This window comes from Osmerus eperlanus, chromosome 23 (assembly GCF_963692335.1).
Source record: "Osmerus eperlanus chromosome 23, fOsmEpe2.1, whole genome shotgun sequence".
Taxonomy (NCBI): Eukaryota; Metazoa; Chordata; class Actinopteri; order Osmeriformes; family Osmeridae; genus Osmerus; species Osmerus eperlanus.
The window spans coordinates 786,131-803,383 of NC_085040.1; the positions used below are offsets into that span (position 1 = coordinate 786,131).

The following is a 17,253-nucleotide window of genomic DNA, read 5'->3' on the forward strand; positions in this document are numbered from 1 at the left end:
CGAAGAACGTGTTGGAGACTTAAGGAGAGGAGGGGGGGAGAGAGGGGGGAGAGAGGGAGAGAGGGGGAGAGTTCTGTATTCTCTCTAGGTGGAAGATGCTTCAGTAGATATCAGTCTGCACATTAGTGTGTGTATGCGTGTGTGTGTGTTTGTGTGTGAGTGTTAGTGTGTGTGTGTGTGAGTGTTTGTGTGTGTCAGAGAGTGTGTGGGGCCGTGTGTGTGTTTGTGTGTCTCTCTTGTGGTAACATTTAACACCTCAAAATCAACCCCTGTGACATGACCTCCCCCATCCTCTTCTTCCTGCTTCCACACACTTCCTGTGCTGAGACAGAGCACACACTCACTCATACACACACACACACTCATAAACCACACACACACACTCGTAAACCTCTCATGAACCAGATATACATTCACCCCCCTCTTCTCATAAACACACACACATGCATGCACATACACTCAGAAACCACACATATGTATACAGAGATACACACACACCCGCACACACACACACTCAGAACCTACACACACACACACACAATCGAACCCACAGCTCTTTCCTCAGTTAGCTAATTATATCTGCAGCTATAAACACTAGATGGGCTGACCATGAACACAATGCTCTAACGCAGAGGTGTCTAACTCGGATACACTTTTGGGCCAAAATTACAAACTGGGACAAAGTCGCAGGCCAGATTTCATATTTATTGAAAACAAAAGCATGTTTTCCCTTCTTTCTATATACATAGTCTGTGGTGAAACCAAGCTTCTTTTCATCTCCTCTTCCTTCTGGCTCTTCCGCTTTATGTCCAGGTCCTTGTACTTGTCGTGGTGTTTCGTTTCATCGTGTCTTCTTATGTTATATTCTTTCGATACAGCCACGTTGGCACCGCACACGAGACAAACAGGTCTGTCCTTTACGGTGGTGAACAGATATTCTGTCTCCTACCTGTCTAGAAAGGTTTCCACCTTGCGTCAGGGGAGTCAGGTGGCTGAGCGGTTAGGGAATCGGGCCAGTAATCAGAAGGTTGCGAGTTCGATTCCCGGCCGTGCCAGATGACGTTGTGTCCTTGGGCAAGGCACTTCACCCTACTTGCCTCGGGGGAATGTCCCTGTACTTACTGTGAGTCGCTCTGGATAAGAGCGTCTGCTAAATGACTAAATGTAAATGTATGTTTGGCCATTTTTTGGGAGGGGTGTCTGACATCTGGCAGCATGAGGCACGAATGAACGAAAACAGAGGAGGGGATGCTTGTGGGTCTTGATGCGCCAAGGCACTAGCAGAGCATTCTGGGATTTGTAGTATTAGTGGTGCATGCGTTACCGCAGTGGCAGGTCGTGCATTTCAACAACAACAAAGAAATAATAAACATAAGTCAGAGATTGTGACAGTGTTTAGGCCACCAGAGAAGGCCCAACACTGCGTTACCCACGGACCAGCCCAAATAGAAATGTGATATTATCTCGCGGGCCAAATATAATTTATAATAATATAAGATTTGTCTATCGGGCCAGAGTTTGACACCCCTGCTCTAATGAAACAGCAGGACTACAGGCTAGCACACTGAGAAGGACTACATTTCCCAGGAGGTGTGTGGGTTCGTGCCTGCGTGTGTTTGTGTGTGCTGTGCGCGTGGAACCTTATATGTGTGGCAGTATTTTGTGTGTGTGTGTGTGTGCGAGTGTGTTGTTTGTCTAACTGGGGCAGGATATGAGAGGGCAATGAGACCACAGAGAGAATGTGCTGCCTCACTAAGAGAGAGAGAGAGAGAACCAGGGTGTTCAGCCAGACAGGGTCAGGGACAGAGAGCTAAGGAGAGAAGGAAAATTACATGGTCTTAGTAAAAAACTGACACCCAGACAATCCCACACTTTCTCCACAGCTAGCTTTTTAAGGAGGGAAGCTCTTCCTGTGTTTTTGTACAACAATATATCCATATCTGCCCTTCCGCCCTTTCCTCACTCCCTCCATCTCTCATTTCTCCCCCCGTCTTCCATAGGCTGACTGGAAACCATGACAGGCTTACAATCTCTCTCCCTCTCTCCTCCCTCTCTTTCTCTCTCTCTCCTGCCTCTCTTTTGTCTCTCTCCCTCCTCTCTCTCTCCCTCTCTCTCTCTCTCTCCTCCCTCTCTCTCTCTCTCTCTCTCCCTCTCCCTCTCCCTCCATCCCTCCCTCTCTCACTTCCTCTCTCACTTCCTCTTTCTTTGTTCTTAGTTTAGACTTATTTTAGACAAATATTCTGAGAGAGTACAGAGATGGATTGATAGAGAGGAAGAGAAAGAGAGAGAAAGCGAGAGACTGACAGAGAGACTGAGAGAGAGAGAGAGAAGAGAGAGAGAGAGAGAGACCAGACAGACTTTGATCCTCAGAGTGTTTACATTCCCTTATGAGGTCGGAGGCCTGGGGCAGGAGGAGGGTTCTAATTGGATCAGAGTGGTAGCCATGCCCATATACCTAACCAGGACCAGGAGTGTGTGATCTGAAACACACATACTCCCTTACCTTCTCTCTCTCTCTCCTCCCTCCCCTCTCTCCTTTTGGTGTCTCTCCTCTCTGTCACTTTTCCTCCTCTCTTTCTCCCTCTCCCTCTCTCTCTCCCCTCCCTCTCCCTCTCTCTCTCCCCTCCTTTTCTCCCTCTCCCTCTCTCTCTCCCCTCCCTCTCTCCCTCTCCCTCTTTCTCTCCCCTCCCTCTCTCCCTCTCTCTCTCCCCTCCCTCTCTCTCTCTCCCTCTCTTGAGGAAGGGTGAGGGAGGAGAAGAGAGGAGCTGTTGCTTAATCCTTCTGTTCCCACTTCCTCTATGCTGTATGCTTATTTCCTGCCAAACACCTCCAAACACTCACACTTATAACACACACACACACTTTTACAACCAGGAACGTATGAGTCAGAGAGAGAAAGAGAAAGAGAGGGGGGGAGAGAGAGAAAGAGAGACAGGGAGAGAAAGAGAGAAAGGGGGAGAGAAAGTGAGAGAGAAAAGGAGGTGGAGGAGGCAGGAACAATATTGACACTCATTATGGTGATTAAACACCCTCCATCCACTCTGCCTTCATCTCCATCTGAGCTCACACACATACACACACAATCACACTCATACACACACATCATGGAGAGGACGCGGCCCCAGGAGTAATCAGGGAGAGAGTAGAATGATGAGAGCCTGAGCCCATTACAGACCCATTTCATTTGCATATTACCCAGCATCCTCTGTAATCCTCTTTCAAGCACCTCCAACCATGACTGGGTCAGACTGGACAAAGTTTCATTACCTGCATGTGTGACACTTGTCATACATTAAACACCAAAGGTCGTGTGGAACACATCCATAAACAAATCAATGTGTCCCAGAGTCAAGTCAAATACGTATGTATATTAATACATGTAAACGAAGCATGAATGTTTGGACGAGACACAAATAGTTTATATGCAGCTACTGTGTATAAAACTAGTTCAAACATACACATATTTTTGCGTGTAAATGTATAAACAGAACTCTGTGTATAAACACAAACATTCTTGTCTTACTGTCCGTTTGTGCATTATGTATGACATGTTGTATTTATTCCTGGGTGACTCTCGGACTAAAAATATATGTGTGTACATGTATGCAAACAGAAATATATGAATATAATTTTATTCTGTAGTTTTATACACGTTAGAGTATAAAACCTTGATAAAAAATTTAGAAATATTTGGTATTTGTTTCTTATCTTTTAAGAGTTGACACACACACACACACTCTCTCTCTCTCACACACACACACACACACACACACACACACACACACATATGCACACACACACTCTCTCTCTCACACACACACACACACTGTGGCATCAGTGAAGGTATTTTCCAGTTGTTGTTCCACTTATGCAGGGGGGATGTGGGAGAGGTCACACACACACACACACACACACACACTCACACACACTCGCAAGCACACACTCGCAAGCACACACACACACCATCCTTATCTCAACACCCACATTCACTCACCCACTACAAATGCTTCCCTTGGCATACACACACACAATCCATAACTCATAATACACACAAGCATACAAACTCACCCTCCATTTATACACAAACATTTAGACTTGAATAAAACACACAAACAAAACAAAGAGAGAGAGAGAGAGAGAGAGAGAGAGAGAGAGAGAGAGAGAGAGAGAGAGAAAGGAGAGAGCGAGAGAGGACAGGGGTATAAATACAGCAGCAGAAAAGACCCCCTCGTCCTAAAACACATTTACATCAATTACCATATTGCAGTGCAACAACGGGATTATAAAATACAACTAGGGAGGTAGGAAGGAGGGTGGAGGTAGAGAGGAGGTAGGGTGGAGGAAGGGAGGAGAGAGGGAGGGAGGGAGGAGGGAGAGAGGAGGGAGGTAGAGAGGATATAGGGTGGAGGAAGGGAGGAGAGAGGGAGGGAGAGAGGAAGGAGAGAGAGAGGAGATAGGGTGGAGGAAGGGAGGAGAGAGGGAGGGAGGAGGGAGGTAGAGAGGAGATAAGGTGGAGGAAGGGAGAGGGATGGAGGAGGGAGAGAGGAGAGAGGTAGAGAGGAGATAGGGTGGAGGAAGGGAGGAGGGAGGTAGAGAAGAGATAGGGTGGAGGAAGGGAGGAGGGAGGGAGAGAGGAGGAAGGTAGAGAGGAGATAGGGTGGAGGAAGGGAGGAGGGAGGTAGAGAGGAGTTAGGGTGGAGGAAGGGAGGAGAGAGTGAGGGAGGGAGGAGGGAGAGAGGGGGGAGGTAGAGAGGAGATAGGGTGGAGGAAGGGAGGAGGGAGGGAGGAAGGAGGGAGGTAGAGAGGAGTTAGGGTGGAGGAAGGGAGGAGGGAGGGAGGAAGGAGGGAGGTAGAGAGGAGTTAGGGTGGAGGAAGGGAGGAGAGGGAGGTAGAGAGGAGATAGGGTGGAGGAAGGGAGGAGAGAGGGAGGGAGAGAGGAAGGAGAGAGAGAGGAGATAGGGTGGAGGAAGGGAGGAGAGAGGGAGGAGGGAGGTAGAGAGGAGATAAGGTGGAGGAAGGGAGGAGGGATGGAGGAGGGAGAGAGGAGAGAGGTAGAGAGGAGATAGGGTGGAGGAAGGGAGGAGGGAGGTAGAGAAGAGATAGGGTGGAGGAAGGGAGGATGGAGGGAGAGAGGAGGAAGGTAGAGAGGAGATAGGGTGGAGGAAGGGAGGAGGGAGGTAGAGAGGAGTTAGGGTGGAGGAAGGGAGGAGGGAGGGAGGAAGGAGGGGAGGTAGAGAGGAGTTAGGGTGGAGGAAGGGAGGAGGGAGGGAGGAAGGAGGGAGGTAGAGAGGAGTTAGGGTGGAGGAAGGGAGGAGAGGGAGGTAGAGAGGAGATAGGGTGGAGGAAGGGAGGAGAGAGGGGGGAGGTAGAGAGGAGATAGGGTGGAGGAAGGGAGGAGAGAGGAGGAAGGGAGGAGAGAGGGATGGAGGGAGAGAGGAGGGAGGAATGAAAAAACCAAAGGAAGACAGGGGTGAAGTGAAAGAGGGAAAGGACATAAAGGAGGATGAAGGTTTAGAAAAAGAGGGAACCCTAAGCATAGAAGGGACTGCAGAGAGAGCAGGATTTTTCCCCCTCAACCAAAAACAGATGTTTTACACCACCCATCATCACCACCCATCATCCTCACCCTCATCATCTTCATCCTCATCATCAAAGAAAGATCCAGAGATCTGATCTGACCCTGATCTATCCATCCATCTATCAATTTATCTATCTATTTATCCATCTATCTATCCATTCATCTATCCATCTATTTATGTATTTACTGTTCAAATATAGTACTAGAGTTTATTATAAAGATTGATCTTACTGCTCCAGAATTCCATCCGCCTCCATCTCCACGCGCTGAATTCACCCAAATACAAACACACAGACACACAGAGGTGTGCCAAATGGATGGAATAAATGTGCGCACGCACACACACGTAGAAACACACACACGTAGAAACACACACACGTAGAAACACATTTAGTATGAGATTTAAGAGACACACTCACAAAAAAAACCCGGAAACTATTGTCTGCCTAGTCAAATCAGAGTCAGGTGACCACAGGTAAACACAGGTTACTACAAACACACACAAACACACTTCAGTCAATAGACAAGCTCTTGGATTTGAATTGGACAAGTGCATAGGGCATATTGGTTGGACATCAATCATTCACTAACACCCCCCCCCCCACACACACACAAACAAATACACGCACTAACACACAAAGACACACACACACACACACCTCTCTTTTACAGTGGGAATGGCAGACATGCACATAGTCAAATGAGAGAAAGACCAGAGAGGGAGGGAGGAGGGAGATGCAAATGTTAGAATGGAAAACAAACAGATAGGAGGGGGAAGATGGAAAAGAGAGAGAGAGAGACGGAGAGTTAGAGAGAGAGAGAGAGAGAGAGAGAGAGAGAGAGAGAGAGAGAGAAAGAGAGAGAGAGAGAGAGAGAGAGAGAGAGAGAAAGGAGAGAGCGAGAGAGCAGAAAGAGGAGAAGAAGAGAGAGACTGGTTTTGATCACCCCTCAGTGCCACCTAGGAAGAGAATCTACTTGAAACCACATAAGAGACTGTGTGTGTGAGTGTGTGTGTAAGTGTGTATGTGAGTGTGTGTGAGTGTGTGTGTGAGTGAGTATGTGAGTGTGTGTGAGTGTGTGTAAGTGTGTGGTGTTTGAGTATGTATGCGTGAGTGCATGTGTGTACATTTGTGTGTGGTGTGTGGTGTCTGAGCATGTGTGTATACGTTTGTGTGTGTGAGCCTGCTTCATACCTGGAGGTCAGAAGGAGAAACAAAAAGAGAGAGAGAGAGGGAGAGAAAGAGAGAGGGAAAGAGATAGAAAGAGAGAGACAGAGAGAGAGAGAGAGAGAGAGAAAGAGAGAGGGATGGAAAGGAAGAAGATGACATGAAACAGGTGAAGCTACTCAGACGAACACCTGCGGTCTGAGCATCACGCACGCACACACACACACACGCACGCACACCCACCCACCCTGTCCCTGACCTATTTCTCACATCAGCACAACAATAATCAGGATTAACGAGTGTGTGTGCTTCTGTGTGTGGTGGACAGGGGGGTTACTGGAACAATTAATCAATTAATATTTCTCTAATCCCAACTGTAAATCCCGGATCAAGCTAGGTGAGGAAAGTGGCGGAGAGAAGGGTGGAGGAGAGAAGGGTGGAGGAGAGAAGGGTGAAGGAGAGAAGGGTGGAGGAGAGAAGGGTGGAGGACAGAAGGGTGGAGGACAGAAGGGTGGAGGACAGAAGGGTGGAGGAGAGAGGGTGGAGGAGAGATGGGTGGAGGACAGAAGGGTGGAGGAGAGTGGGAGTAGAGGACAAAGGTGGAGAAATGGAGGGATTTAGAGAGGACCAGGATAGATGACAACACAGGGGACGACAATAGGAAACACACACACTCACACACTCTCAAACACACTCTCACACACACAGTCTCCTGGTGACAGGGGTAGACTGAAAGTATTCCCATGCCTGGTCGGTAAGGTGTGTGAAGTCTGTTTACCTGAATGCCCTGTTCTCCCCTTCTCTGCTCTCTCTCTCCCTCCTTCAGTCTCTCTCCCTCCCTCCCTCCCTCCCTCCATCCCTCTCTCCCTCTGTCGTGCTCCATTTAGAACTGACCCCGGTCTCTCTCTTTCCATCCCTCTCTCTCTTTCCATCTCTCTCTCTCCATCCATATTTCCCTGAAGCTTTTTCCCTTTTTCTCATCTCTCCTCCCTCCATCATCCTCTCCTCCTCCCTCCCGGAGCGTGGGGTGGGCGGAGGAGAGGAAGAAGGGATGACGGAGGGGAGAGGCACCAGAGGAACACCCTAAAGCGCAGGGCAGGAGGGCGACAGCACTCAGAGGAACACCCTAAAGCGCAGGGCAGCATGTGAGCGTGTGTACGTGCATTTGAGTGTGTGTGTGTGAGTGTGTGTGTGTGAGAGTGTGTGTGTGTGTGTGTGTGTGTGAGTGTGTGTCGTCTTTCGCCACCTCTTCTCGCTCTCCATTATTCCATTCTATTCTTTTCAAACCAGAAATCAAATAGTGTGAAAACAAAAACACAGACGCCTACACACACACACACACACAGGCAAGTGTGTCTAACCACTGAGAAAGGGACAAGGGTCTGGCAGGCAGCACACCCACACATCCCCTCCCCTGCTGTCTGTGTCCCTGGTGAGAAGCCTGGGGGAGACGGAGAGATGGACAGATAGGAGAGAGATGGAGGGAGGAGAGACAGTTCAAGAGAGCAGAAAATGCAGAGAGAGAGAGAGGAGGGAGAGTGAGCAAGAAAGAGTGCGTGTGAGAGAGATAGAAAAGATAGGGAAGTCAATATTAATGTTATACACAAAGTATGATTTAATTAAATGTTAACCGACAGAGAGAGTGTGGGAGAGAGAGAGACACAGAGAGAGAGAGAGAGAGAGAGAGAGAGAGAGAGAGAGAGAGAGAGAGAGAGAGAGAGAGAGAGAGAGAGAGAGAGAGATGGAGTAATGAAAGACAAGCGGGAGGAAGAGAGCAGCTCGAGGGCGGCACGGTGAAAAGCGGTTTACATTTTTCCGTCCCTCGTCTCATCCAAACGCACAGAACACGGGATAGAACTTAGAAAATCACTCGGCCCTCCTGGTATCGTGAATGAATCAATCGAGGCCCCCAGTTAGTTCTGCATTTGATTTCAGATTGCTTTTATCTCGGCCGGTTGGAAGCACAGCAATGCCAAAGAAAGCCAAACAATGCCAAAACAGTCGGATCGTTTTGAACCACTAAAAGAATGACAGAAAACTGATTATGCACTATTTATTCTCATCGTGTATGTTCAAACGTAGTCCTGAAATCACACTGAGCTATAGTCAACACGGACACCGGCTTCAGCTTGGTCTAAACGTTAGCCTACAGGTACCTTATAGATATCCACACTCGGTAAACTGCGATGAAAATGCGATGGTAACAATTAGGTCTCTCAAATCAGATCCCGGTGTCCGTCCTCCGCACATGTTACAATGAACCGCCACCACAACCGTACGTCAAACCCACGTCAGCGTAGACGAGCCAGGCTATTGCCTTTCTGCTGTTCCTTAACAGTAAGCAACATGCTGTTTTAAACGAGTTTACTCGTTTTCAAAGAGCAAGCCGAGTCAGACGTTGTTGGCGCGGCGTCGAGGAGACTGTGACACACACACGAGCACTTATTCTCTGGTTCCAACGAGGAGGAAGTCGAGTTATTTTGATGCCTAAGTCAGAGATCGTAGCTGAAGTACCCTCACTGAAATGGTACGGTGTCGGTGATGAAGATAGTTAGCTGTTTACTCAGGCGCCAGATAGCCTAAGTCAATCGTGACGGGTGATTATGGAGGGCAATGTTGCTAGTGGATGTATGGACCAGTCCGGGTGAGAATTTGGGAGACATGAACTAGATATCCGTGGTTTAAGTGCACCGCTTCCCTTAACCCCACCCTTCGCAATACTGACAGCACACCGCTGTTTTGCATCTGCGGGTTCTTGCAGTTGCCTGTCAGCCGGTGTTGGCAGTGCAAGTTTGCGTAAATATCAGATTGAGATTTCGTTCGCACAAATCTTTCACCTCGTCCCTTCCTCGAACCTAATTTCCACTCTCAGAACCCTCCGCTCTCCCCACCAGCACCCCTTCCCTCCCTCCCTCTCGCTGCGCTGACTGCTCACAACAATGTGTCGCCTTCGCCTCCACATATTGAAAGACAATGAGAAAAAACAAACCCGTTGAAAAAGAACAGGCTACGGAAAAGATGAACAGCTCACCTGGTCCCCGCCTTGTCGCCCATCACTATAGGCCTTCTGTCACAGTGTCCTAACGGAATAGTCGTCTGAAAGCGGGCAGATTTTGTGAACTGATGGATCCTTGCTCCTCTCTCTCTTTCTCGCTCTCCCTCGCTCCCTCTCTCGACCGGAGAAGACGCTTCTACCACTCGCTCCTCGAGACAAGTTAGCCCCGTTTCCGCAGCTTTTCCAACGGAGACCTTTCTTCTCTGAACCTGTCAGAACTAACGTCCGGGCCACGCCTTCCCCGCGTGACTGACACCCTCGTTCGTCCAATCGCAGCTACCGGTTGGGTATGCATCCCGCGAAAAAACAGCATCGTCAACCCGCCCTGCCCTTGGGGCAACCAATTAAAAAGCGTTTTAAGGAAGAGGGTGTGGTTCTTTGTAACGGATAAGAAGGAAAACAAATCGGTCAGTCGAACGCGCATTTACGCATTTCCCCCTCGTGCCAATGATAATTTCTCCGGAATTCGTTTGTTTCAATGCGAATAGAAGATCATATTAACAGTAAGACTATGTTATGGATCTCTGAAATCCCAATTCACGCTTTTGCACTCAAAGGCTAAAATAAACTCAACCTTTAGGTCATACAACATGCCGAAGTCAGCGCAAATGGAACTAATTTAATCTCACAAGTATTATTTTATTTTGATTTTTATGACAAAAACTGGACGTTCTAACTAAACTGTTCAGTGGCGTCTTGCCCGCATCATCACAGACCAACGTGCCTGTGTTTGGTTTGCAAGGGGTCGTACCATCATCCAAGACGTTCTAAGTTATGACTCCCACTTCGTGTTCTAGTTTCTGTCCCAAACTAAACACCCCACAGTCACAGACAGGACGACTGTTCAGGCAAACGAGGGCCTGATCTGTCGTTCACTATTCTGAGCAATCTCGGTATCTATTTACAATCAGTGTCAACGAACCCGCAACTCCAGTGGTGTTTCTCTCTCACCATCTGGTGGCGAAATAAGATATTGCATGAAACCCAGATGTGTCGGCAGATGTAACCTGTGGCACAATGTATACACAGAACATTTACTTAAAAATATATATATTTTATGTGTATGTAGTAGGAAAGAGACCGCAAGAGAAAAGGTGAGGGAGAATGAAACATAATCACATAATTAGATTAAACACATCCTCAGCACCCCCCCCCCCCCCCCCCCCCCCCACACACACACACACACACAAGCTATCCCCAAACGTAAACACAGCCAAACAATGGCGCTTAACGGCTCACCTGCAGATCCATAGAGCTTATGTCTCAGTCATACTGAGAGGGCGTGAGAGACCCAATGATGTCACAGTAATAACGTCATCATTTATTTGAGCACTGCTTTCAACCCTGGTCCTCGGGGCCCGCTGACCTGCATGTTCTAGATGTTTCCCTGCTTCAGCACACCTGATTCAAATGAATGCGTCGGTCCCATTCATTTGAATCAGGTGTGTTGGAGCGGGGAAATCTAGGACATGCAGGGCAGCGGAACCCGAGGACCAGGATTGAAGACCTTTATTTTAGGCGGTTCTGCTATAAAAACAAGTCTCTGTTCACATTGACCAAGTTGGCATGCAGCTGTAGGCTACTTGCTTGTTTTGTTTGTGGCCTGTAACAGTTCATGTTTAGAGGGAAATTAAAACCACAAGGCGTGTAAAAATGTCATATTTTTAATTGCAAACGTAGCTTTCTAAACATACAAAAAAGAAAAAAACAAATCTTTCCGATTATACAGATAAGTACAGATTTCACCACCGACGGCTTTCCTCGCCGATTCATTTCACACACTGGGAGTCGTTTTTAGCGAGATCTAATTACAGCGCACGGTTAACGTTAACCCCCCCACCCCACACACACACACACACAACAAAAATGCACTTAGCCAAATAAGGGGAAAACAAAAGTGTCTATTACCTTGTAACAACCTACAGGTTATCCATCACCTTGTAACAACCTACTGGTTATCTAGCTCCTGTGTTGTACGTCTTCAAGGTAAACAACCCAAAGACGCTGGAACGAGAAGAGCTGTAGTGTTACCATGGCTGTCTGTGAGTCAGCGGCGCGCGCACACGCACGCACTTCGGGCCTGTGTGAAACACCATCCTTCCCTTCCTCTCTCTACCCATGCTTTGATTGATCACAAATCGCGCACAGGCGAGGATTGCGGCAGCCGCGTCCGTGGAACATGCTTCTGCCCCTGCAGGCAGCGCTGCACGTGGGTTTACAGTAGAGGATGGATTTCAAACTTGGCTCGTGGATGGAGAGGAGACTGTGAGGTGACACTCTGCAAACGAAGAGAGCGGCGCGTGGAACCGGTCGTCAGAACAGCAGAACCTTTTGGAGAAAAAGGATCGGTTCCTTTTCACTTTCAGCAAGGTAAGGTTCCACCCAGAACAGTTATAAGGTTCCGAAATTCCCCTTAGGGTGTTGAAAAGGGTTCCACGAGGTTCTGCATTGTTCTTCCTAACGTTACAACCCATTCTAAGCAGCACCCTGTTGTTTAAGTGTGATCTGTAATGTACCTGACAATTCAGGTACACACAGACACACACTCTCCAGCACACACACACTGCCATCTACAACTCCTAGATATGTGCAATCAGACTCACAAGCCGAGGATTATGAAACGATAAAAACAATAATAAAAACAAGGAAAAATAAAAAATAACACAGGCTAGTCTAGTCAACCATATACAGTAACACACACACACCACCTTGCACATTATTTTATATAAAACAAAAAGGTGTTTATATTTCTTAACCGTTTTGCTACCACTTGTTTTAAATGCTGCTCGATATACAACCAGCAGGAGAATGCTTGAAGGGTGAAGGGAAGACACTGGACAATGCTGGTGAAATGGGATAGACTACACACACACTCACACACAATCACACACACGTGTGTGTACATTGACACACACGCACGCCTGGTCTGCATCCAGTTCTCTCTGTCTTTCAGCTCTGACCTCCAGTCAATGTTTACTGGTTGTTTACCAAGAGAACGTCAGGAGCAGAGACACAAACAACAACGACAACATAAACAACATCAGAGATGGCAGAGAAGAGGAGGAGGAGGAGGAGCAACGCAAAAAAATGTGTTTTCCTGTGTTTCCCTAAACCCTACCGCATTTCAACTGGAAAGAAAAATGCATCAATAGTAATAATAGTCATCGTAATAATATTAAACATCATCATCATCATCATCGTGATCCACCAATCAGAGAACGGCCCATCTACTCGTCATCCTCATCATCATCATCGTCTTCCTCTTCGTCCTCCTCCTCATCGTCATCATCGTCATCATCATCGTCCATGTTGTTCTTCACCACGGGCTTGGGAGCCATGGGCACGCTAGCTCCCACCTTGCCCTTTGACTTGTAGTCGGCAACATCCTGGAGAGGAGGAGGGGGGAGAAGTAGAGACAGGGAGAAGGAGGGAGGGAGAGAAAGAGAGAGAGAGGGGGAAGAGAGATTGAGGGAGAAGGAGGGAGGGAGAGAAAGAGAGAGAGAGGGGGAAGAGAGATTGAGGGAGAAGGAGAGAGGGAAAAATAGATTGAGGGAAAGAGACATAAAGAGGGAAAGAGGGAGGGAGAGGGAAAGAAATTGAGAGGGGGAAAGGGATATTGAGTGAGATAAAAAGAGGGAGAGAGAGAGAGAGAGAGAGAGAGAGAGAGAGAGAGAGAGAGAGAGAAAGACAGGGAGAGAGACATGGAAAGAAAGATTGAGAGAAAAAAAAGTGGGAAAGGGAAAGAGAGATGAAAGTAGAAAGAGAGAGAGAGAGGAAGAGAGAGAGAGAGAGAGAGAGAGAGAGAGAGAGAGAGAGAGAGAGAGAGGAAGAGAGTACACTGAAGCGCACTTCAAATTCAATCCACAGTTCTACGCGCGCGCGCGCAACGTAATCTCCATAATCTAATCTCACAGTATTATTGCGGCCGTAGCAGTTGTTGCTGTTTACCTTCTGGTACTTATCCTTGAGCTTGTTGGCCTTCTGCAGGTAGGGCTGCTTGGTGGCATCTGTCAGGTTGTTCCACTGCTCCCCCAGTTTCTTGGCCACGTCCCCGATGCCCAGGCTAGGGTGCTGGGCCTTGATCTTGGGCCGGTGGTCCGAGCAGAAGATGAAGAACCCAGATCTGTTGTGGGGTGGAGGTGAGGGGGGGGGGAAGGGGGAGAAAGATGGAAGGAGTAGGGATGGGGGTGACAGGGGGGGAATAAAGAGAGAGAGAGAACATGTAAAATCAAACTTGATTATGTGACTGGCTGAGTGACTGACTGAGTGATTGTGTATGAGTTTTTCTGTGCGTGTGTGAATTCATGTGTCATGTCTACTTGTCTTTTTGAGTTTCAGTAAGAGTAACTTTTCGTGTTGTAATCATGTCCCCCCCCACAGACACACACACACAACGTGTGTGTGTGTCTACGTACGGGGGTCTACGTACGGGGGTCTCTCTCTCTCTCTCTCTCTCTCTCTCTCTCTCTCTCTCTCTCTCTCTCTCACACACACACACACACACACACAAACAGTGTGTACGTACGGGGGTCTCTTGGGTGCGTTGGGGTCCTTCTTCTTGCCCTTCTTCCCTGGCATGTAGTGCTGCATCTCCTGGTCGTAGCGCACCTTGTCCTGCTTGGCCATGTCCTCGAACTTCCCCTTCTCCTTCCCCGACATCGTCTGGGGACATAAAACAAACACACTCAAACCCGAGGCTCGTTCCACGACACTGTCCTCCAAACAAACCCCACACCCAGATGGATTCCCAGTTGGACTGGAACAGGTGTTTGGCCTGCAGCTGAATGGTCTGGGGGTGGAACCTGACCACTGGTCTGTATGTTAGGGTTAAGCTACAAATGGGGATTATTTTCCCCCTGAGGAAGGCTGTAAAGCCTAATCAAACTATATGTTCTCTGCTGAAGCCAAGATGAGTCCTTCCAGATGAAAATAATTAAAATATATATATATATATATATATATAAAGGGGGGGGGGGGGGTTCAAGGGGTTGGTTTGTTTTGTTCCACCTCACCTTCCACCTGCCGGAGCACTTCTTGGAGAACTCTGCGAAGTTGACTGGGATCTCTGGGCTCTTCTTCTTGTGTTCCTCGCGGCAGGTCTGGACGAAGTAGGCGTAGGCCGACATCTTGCCCTTGGGTTTCCTGGGGTCCTTGGCCACTCTGTTCATCTCGAGGGTGGGGCGGGACTTCAAGACGATGAATACACTTCTCTGATTGGGTCAGGTGTCTGGAGAAGGGAGACAAATTGTGATTGACAGGTGGTGAATGTTTTCGTTTTTTCATCTGTCATCAGATTGATTGTTTGTGTTTCCTGATTGGGATGTTTTTTGGTGTGTTTAGGTCTGTGATTGTGTTTGAACATTGAATTGGGCATGCACCTTGGATAAATGTTATCTTAAAATAATTGCAATCTAGATTAATTTGAAAAAAAAACATTAATTTTTAAAATTAATATTATTAATGTTAAAAAATATGTTGGCTTTTCCCATATTTTAATTTGAACTTATGGGAGAGCAATGTGATGTGTTTTTTTAATCATGTTATTAAAAACAAAATAATATTAAAATGAATAAAGTTTCTGGAATATGATTTAATTAATACGATTTTGATTAAATCATAGAAATGTTGGTATTTGCTTAGTAAACGGTTTCTAATACAAGAGCCCAAAAATTTTGATTTTCCAAAAAATTCAACCCCCTATTAAAATCTCCTAATAAAGAAGCCCCGCCATATTCTTTCATCGCCAACGCCCATCTGTCATTAGGGATTTGCGTTTTAATCGCTTATTTTTCTACACCGTAAACTTTACTCCGTTATATAGGTAACGCAGCGCAAACTCTGGCTCCTCTATATAGCGAGCGCACAGTCTGTGTAATAAGTAGCGAATGCAGCTATAGACGGCTATGGGGAAGCTTCGCTACCGTTGTGGAAAACAGAGAGGTCATCAACGCGAATTATTCATCTTCCATTTTGTGAAATACGTCCTCATGAGAGAAACTGCTGTTTATTTTCGACCTTCTTACGTTTATCGATCTTATTTTTCCATAAATGTTACTCGTTTTTCTGGTTTTTAATCGCCGCTCCGTATAGTACTTTGAGTCCCTGTTACATGCACATAGTATTGGTAGTACGGGCTCTATACTACGGGCACGGGTTGCTGTTCTTCCAAGCTCCCATTGACTAAAATGGCTTCTGTACAACGAGCGAAAGGGAGGCTTATGGGCTGCCTGTGTAACAAAGCAAAACACACCCCCTCCCGTTTCAAGGGCTCTTACGACGAAATCCAACAGTAAATTAAAAACAAAAACACGTTGTCAGATGAAACGAAGGTTGTGCTTTTAATGTCAGTATATTTTTTTTCGCTGTCATGGCGTATTTTCAGACATTTTACAGTTTTCCGAAGTTATACCTTGCACTGTCGCTTGGTGCAGTGCCGTTGCTAACAAAGACGGTGCGCCAGCCATTTCTAATACGAGTCATCCTGGCGAGAGTGAGAAGTTGCGAAAATACGAAAAAAGGCGAAATTCAAAAATCCTTTAATAGAGAAAGGTAGAGATAGAAGATATAACGCAGAAACGAAAAAATGCTGTATTTTTAGATGACAGGGAAATAGTTTTTTTCTAAAAAAATCTCCCGTCTCTCTTATGTGTGAGAGCAGCTCCTTGTCAATGGTTTAAATCGCCAGCCATTTTAATGCACGGCGAGAGCGAGCATTTGACTGAGGAAGGAAGAAATGTCAAAAACACATTTTCGACGATGACATTCTTTTTTTCTTTACACGACTGGATAGAGATAAAAACACGGAGTGGAAACCGAACGTTTCTCCCGAACAAAAAAGCGTAAATTGCAAGATGACATCGAGATTGGTTTACATTGGAAGGGCAGTGCTACTCGTAGACAGGGCATAGCCAGCCATATTCATAGTGTTACACACAGCAACGATGCGTGCGAGGAATACATGGCTTCAAATGACACTTTAATAACTTTAAATTTCAAACCAACAACAGGAAAAAAAACACAAGAGTCAACGAAACACCTTTACAGCACTTATTCCCTTTATGAGAAATGGCTGTGCAACCCTAATAACGCTGATCTAATAATTTTCCACAGATTTCTGTGAATTATTGTAAATTTAGCACAATGTTTCAAAGAAAATACAAGAAACCACATCTAACTGCACTGTTCTTAATGTGCAAACACATTTAAACTGTATTTGACATTTCTTAACACGTAAAAATGGAAAAATAGCAATAATTCCCTTAAAACACTATATATAAACAATTCATTGAAAAGATTTATTCGTACTGACATGTTTTAAGAGAAAAAGTTTTTTTTCTTAAAAACATGTATTATTACGTGTGAATAACAAAGAGTCGGAGTCTTGGACGTACCTGTATTGTTGAAGCAAGCCTTGGAAATCCTACAGTCTCGCTCGTCTCTCTGCCTTCTCTCTC

General features: G+C 46.7%; 2 protein-coding genes across 2 annotated transcripts in view; both read right to left on the bottom strand.

The window, feature by feature from the left end:
* arrb2b (arrestin, beta 2b) overlaps positions 1–10,018 on the bottom strand; it is a 25,741-nt gene extending 15,723 nt beyond the window's left edge. Inside the window, exon 1 of the mRNA XM_062449836.1 lies at positions 9,776–10,018. Coding sequence (XP_062305820.1) covers positions 9,776–9,798 — 23 coding nt within the window. The 5' untranslated portion in view covers positions 9,799–10,018. The remainder of the gene's footprint in view (positions 1–9,775) is intronic.
* A 1,429-nt stretch (positions 10,019–11,447) lies between these two features.
* Positions 11,448–17,253, bottom strand: hmgb3a (high mobility group box 3a). Its single transcript, XM_062449065.1, has 5 exons — positions 17,191–17,253; positions 14,812–15,026; positions 14,325–14,461; positions 13,748–13,922; positions 11,448–13,185 (listed from the first exon to the last, which is right to left on the bottom strand). Exons 2-5 carry the CDS (start codon positions 14,965–14,967, stop codon positions 13,027–13,029), a joined length of 627 nt encoding a protein of 208 aa, XP_062305049.1. The 5' UTR covers positions 14,968–15,026; positions 17,191–17,253; the 3' UTR covers positions 11,448–13,026.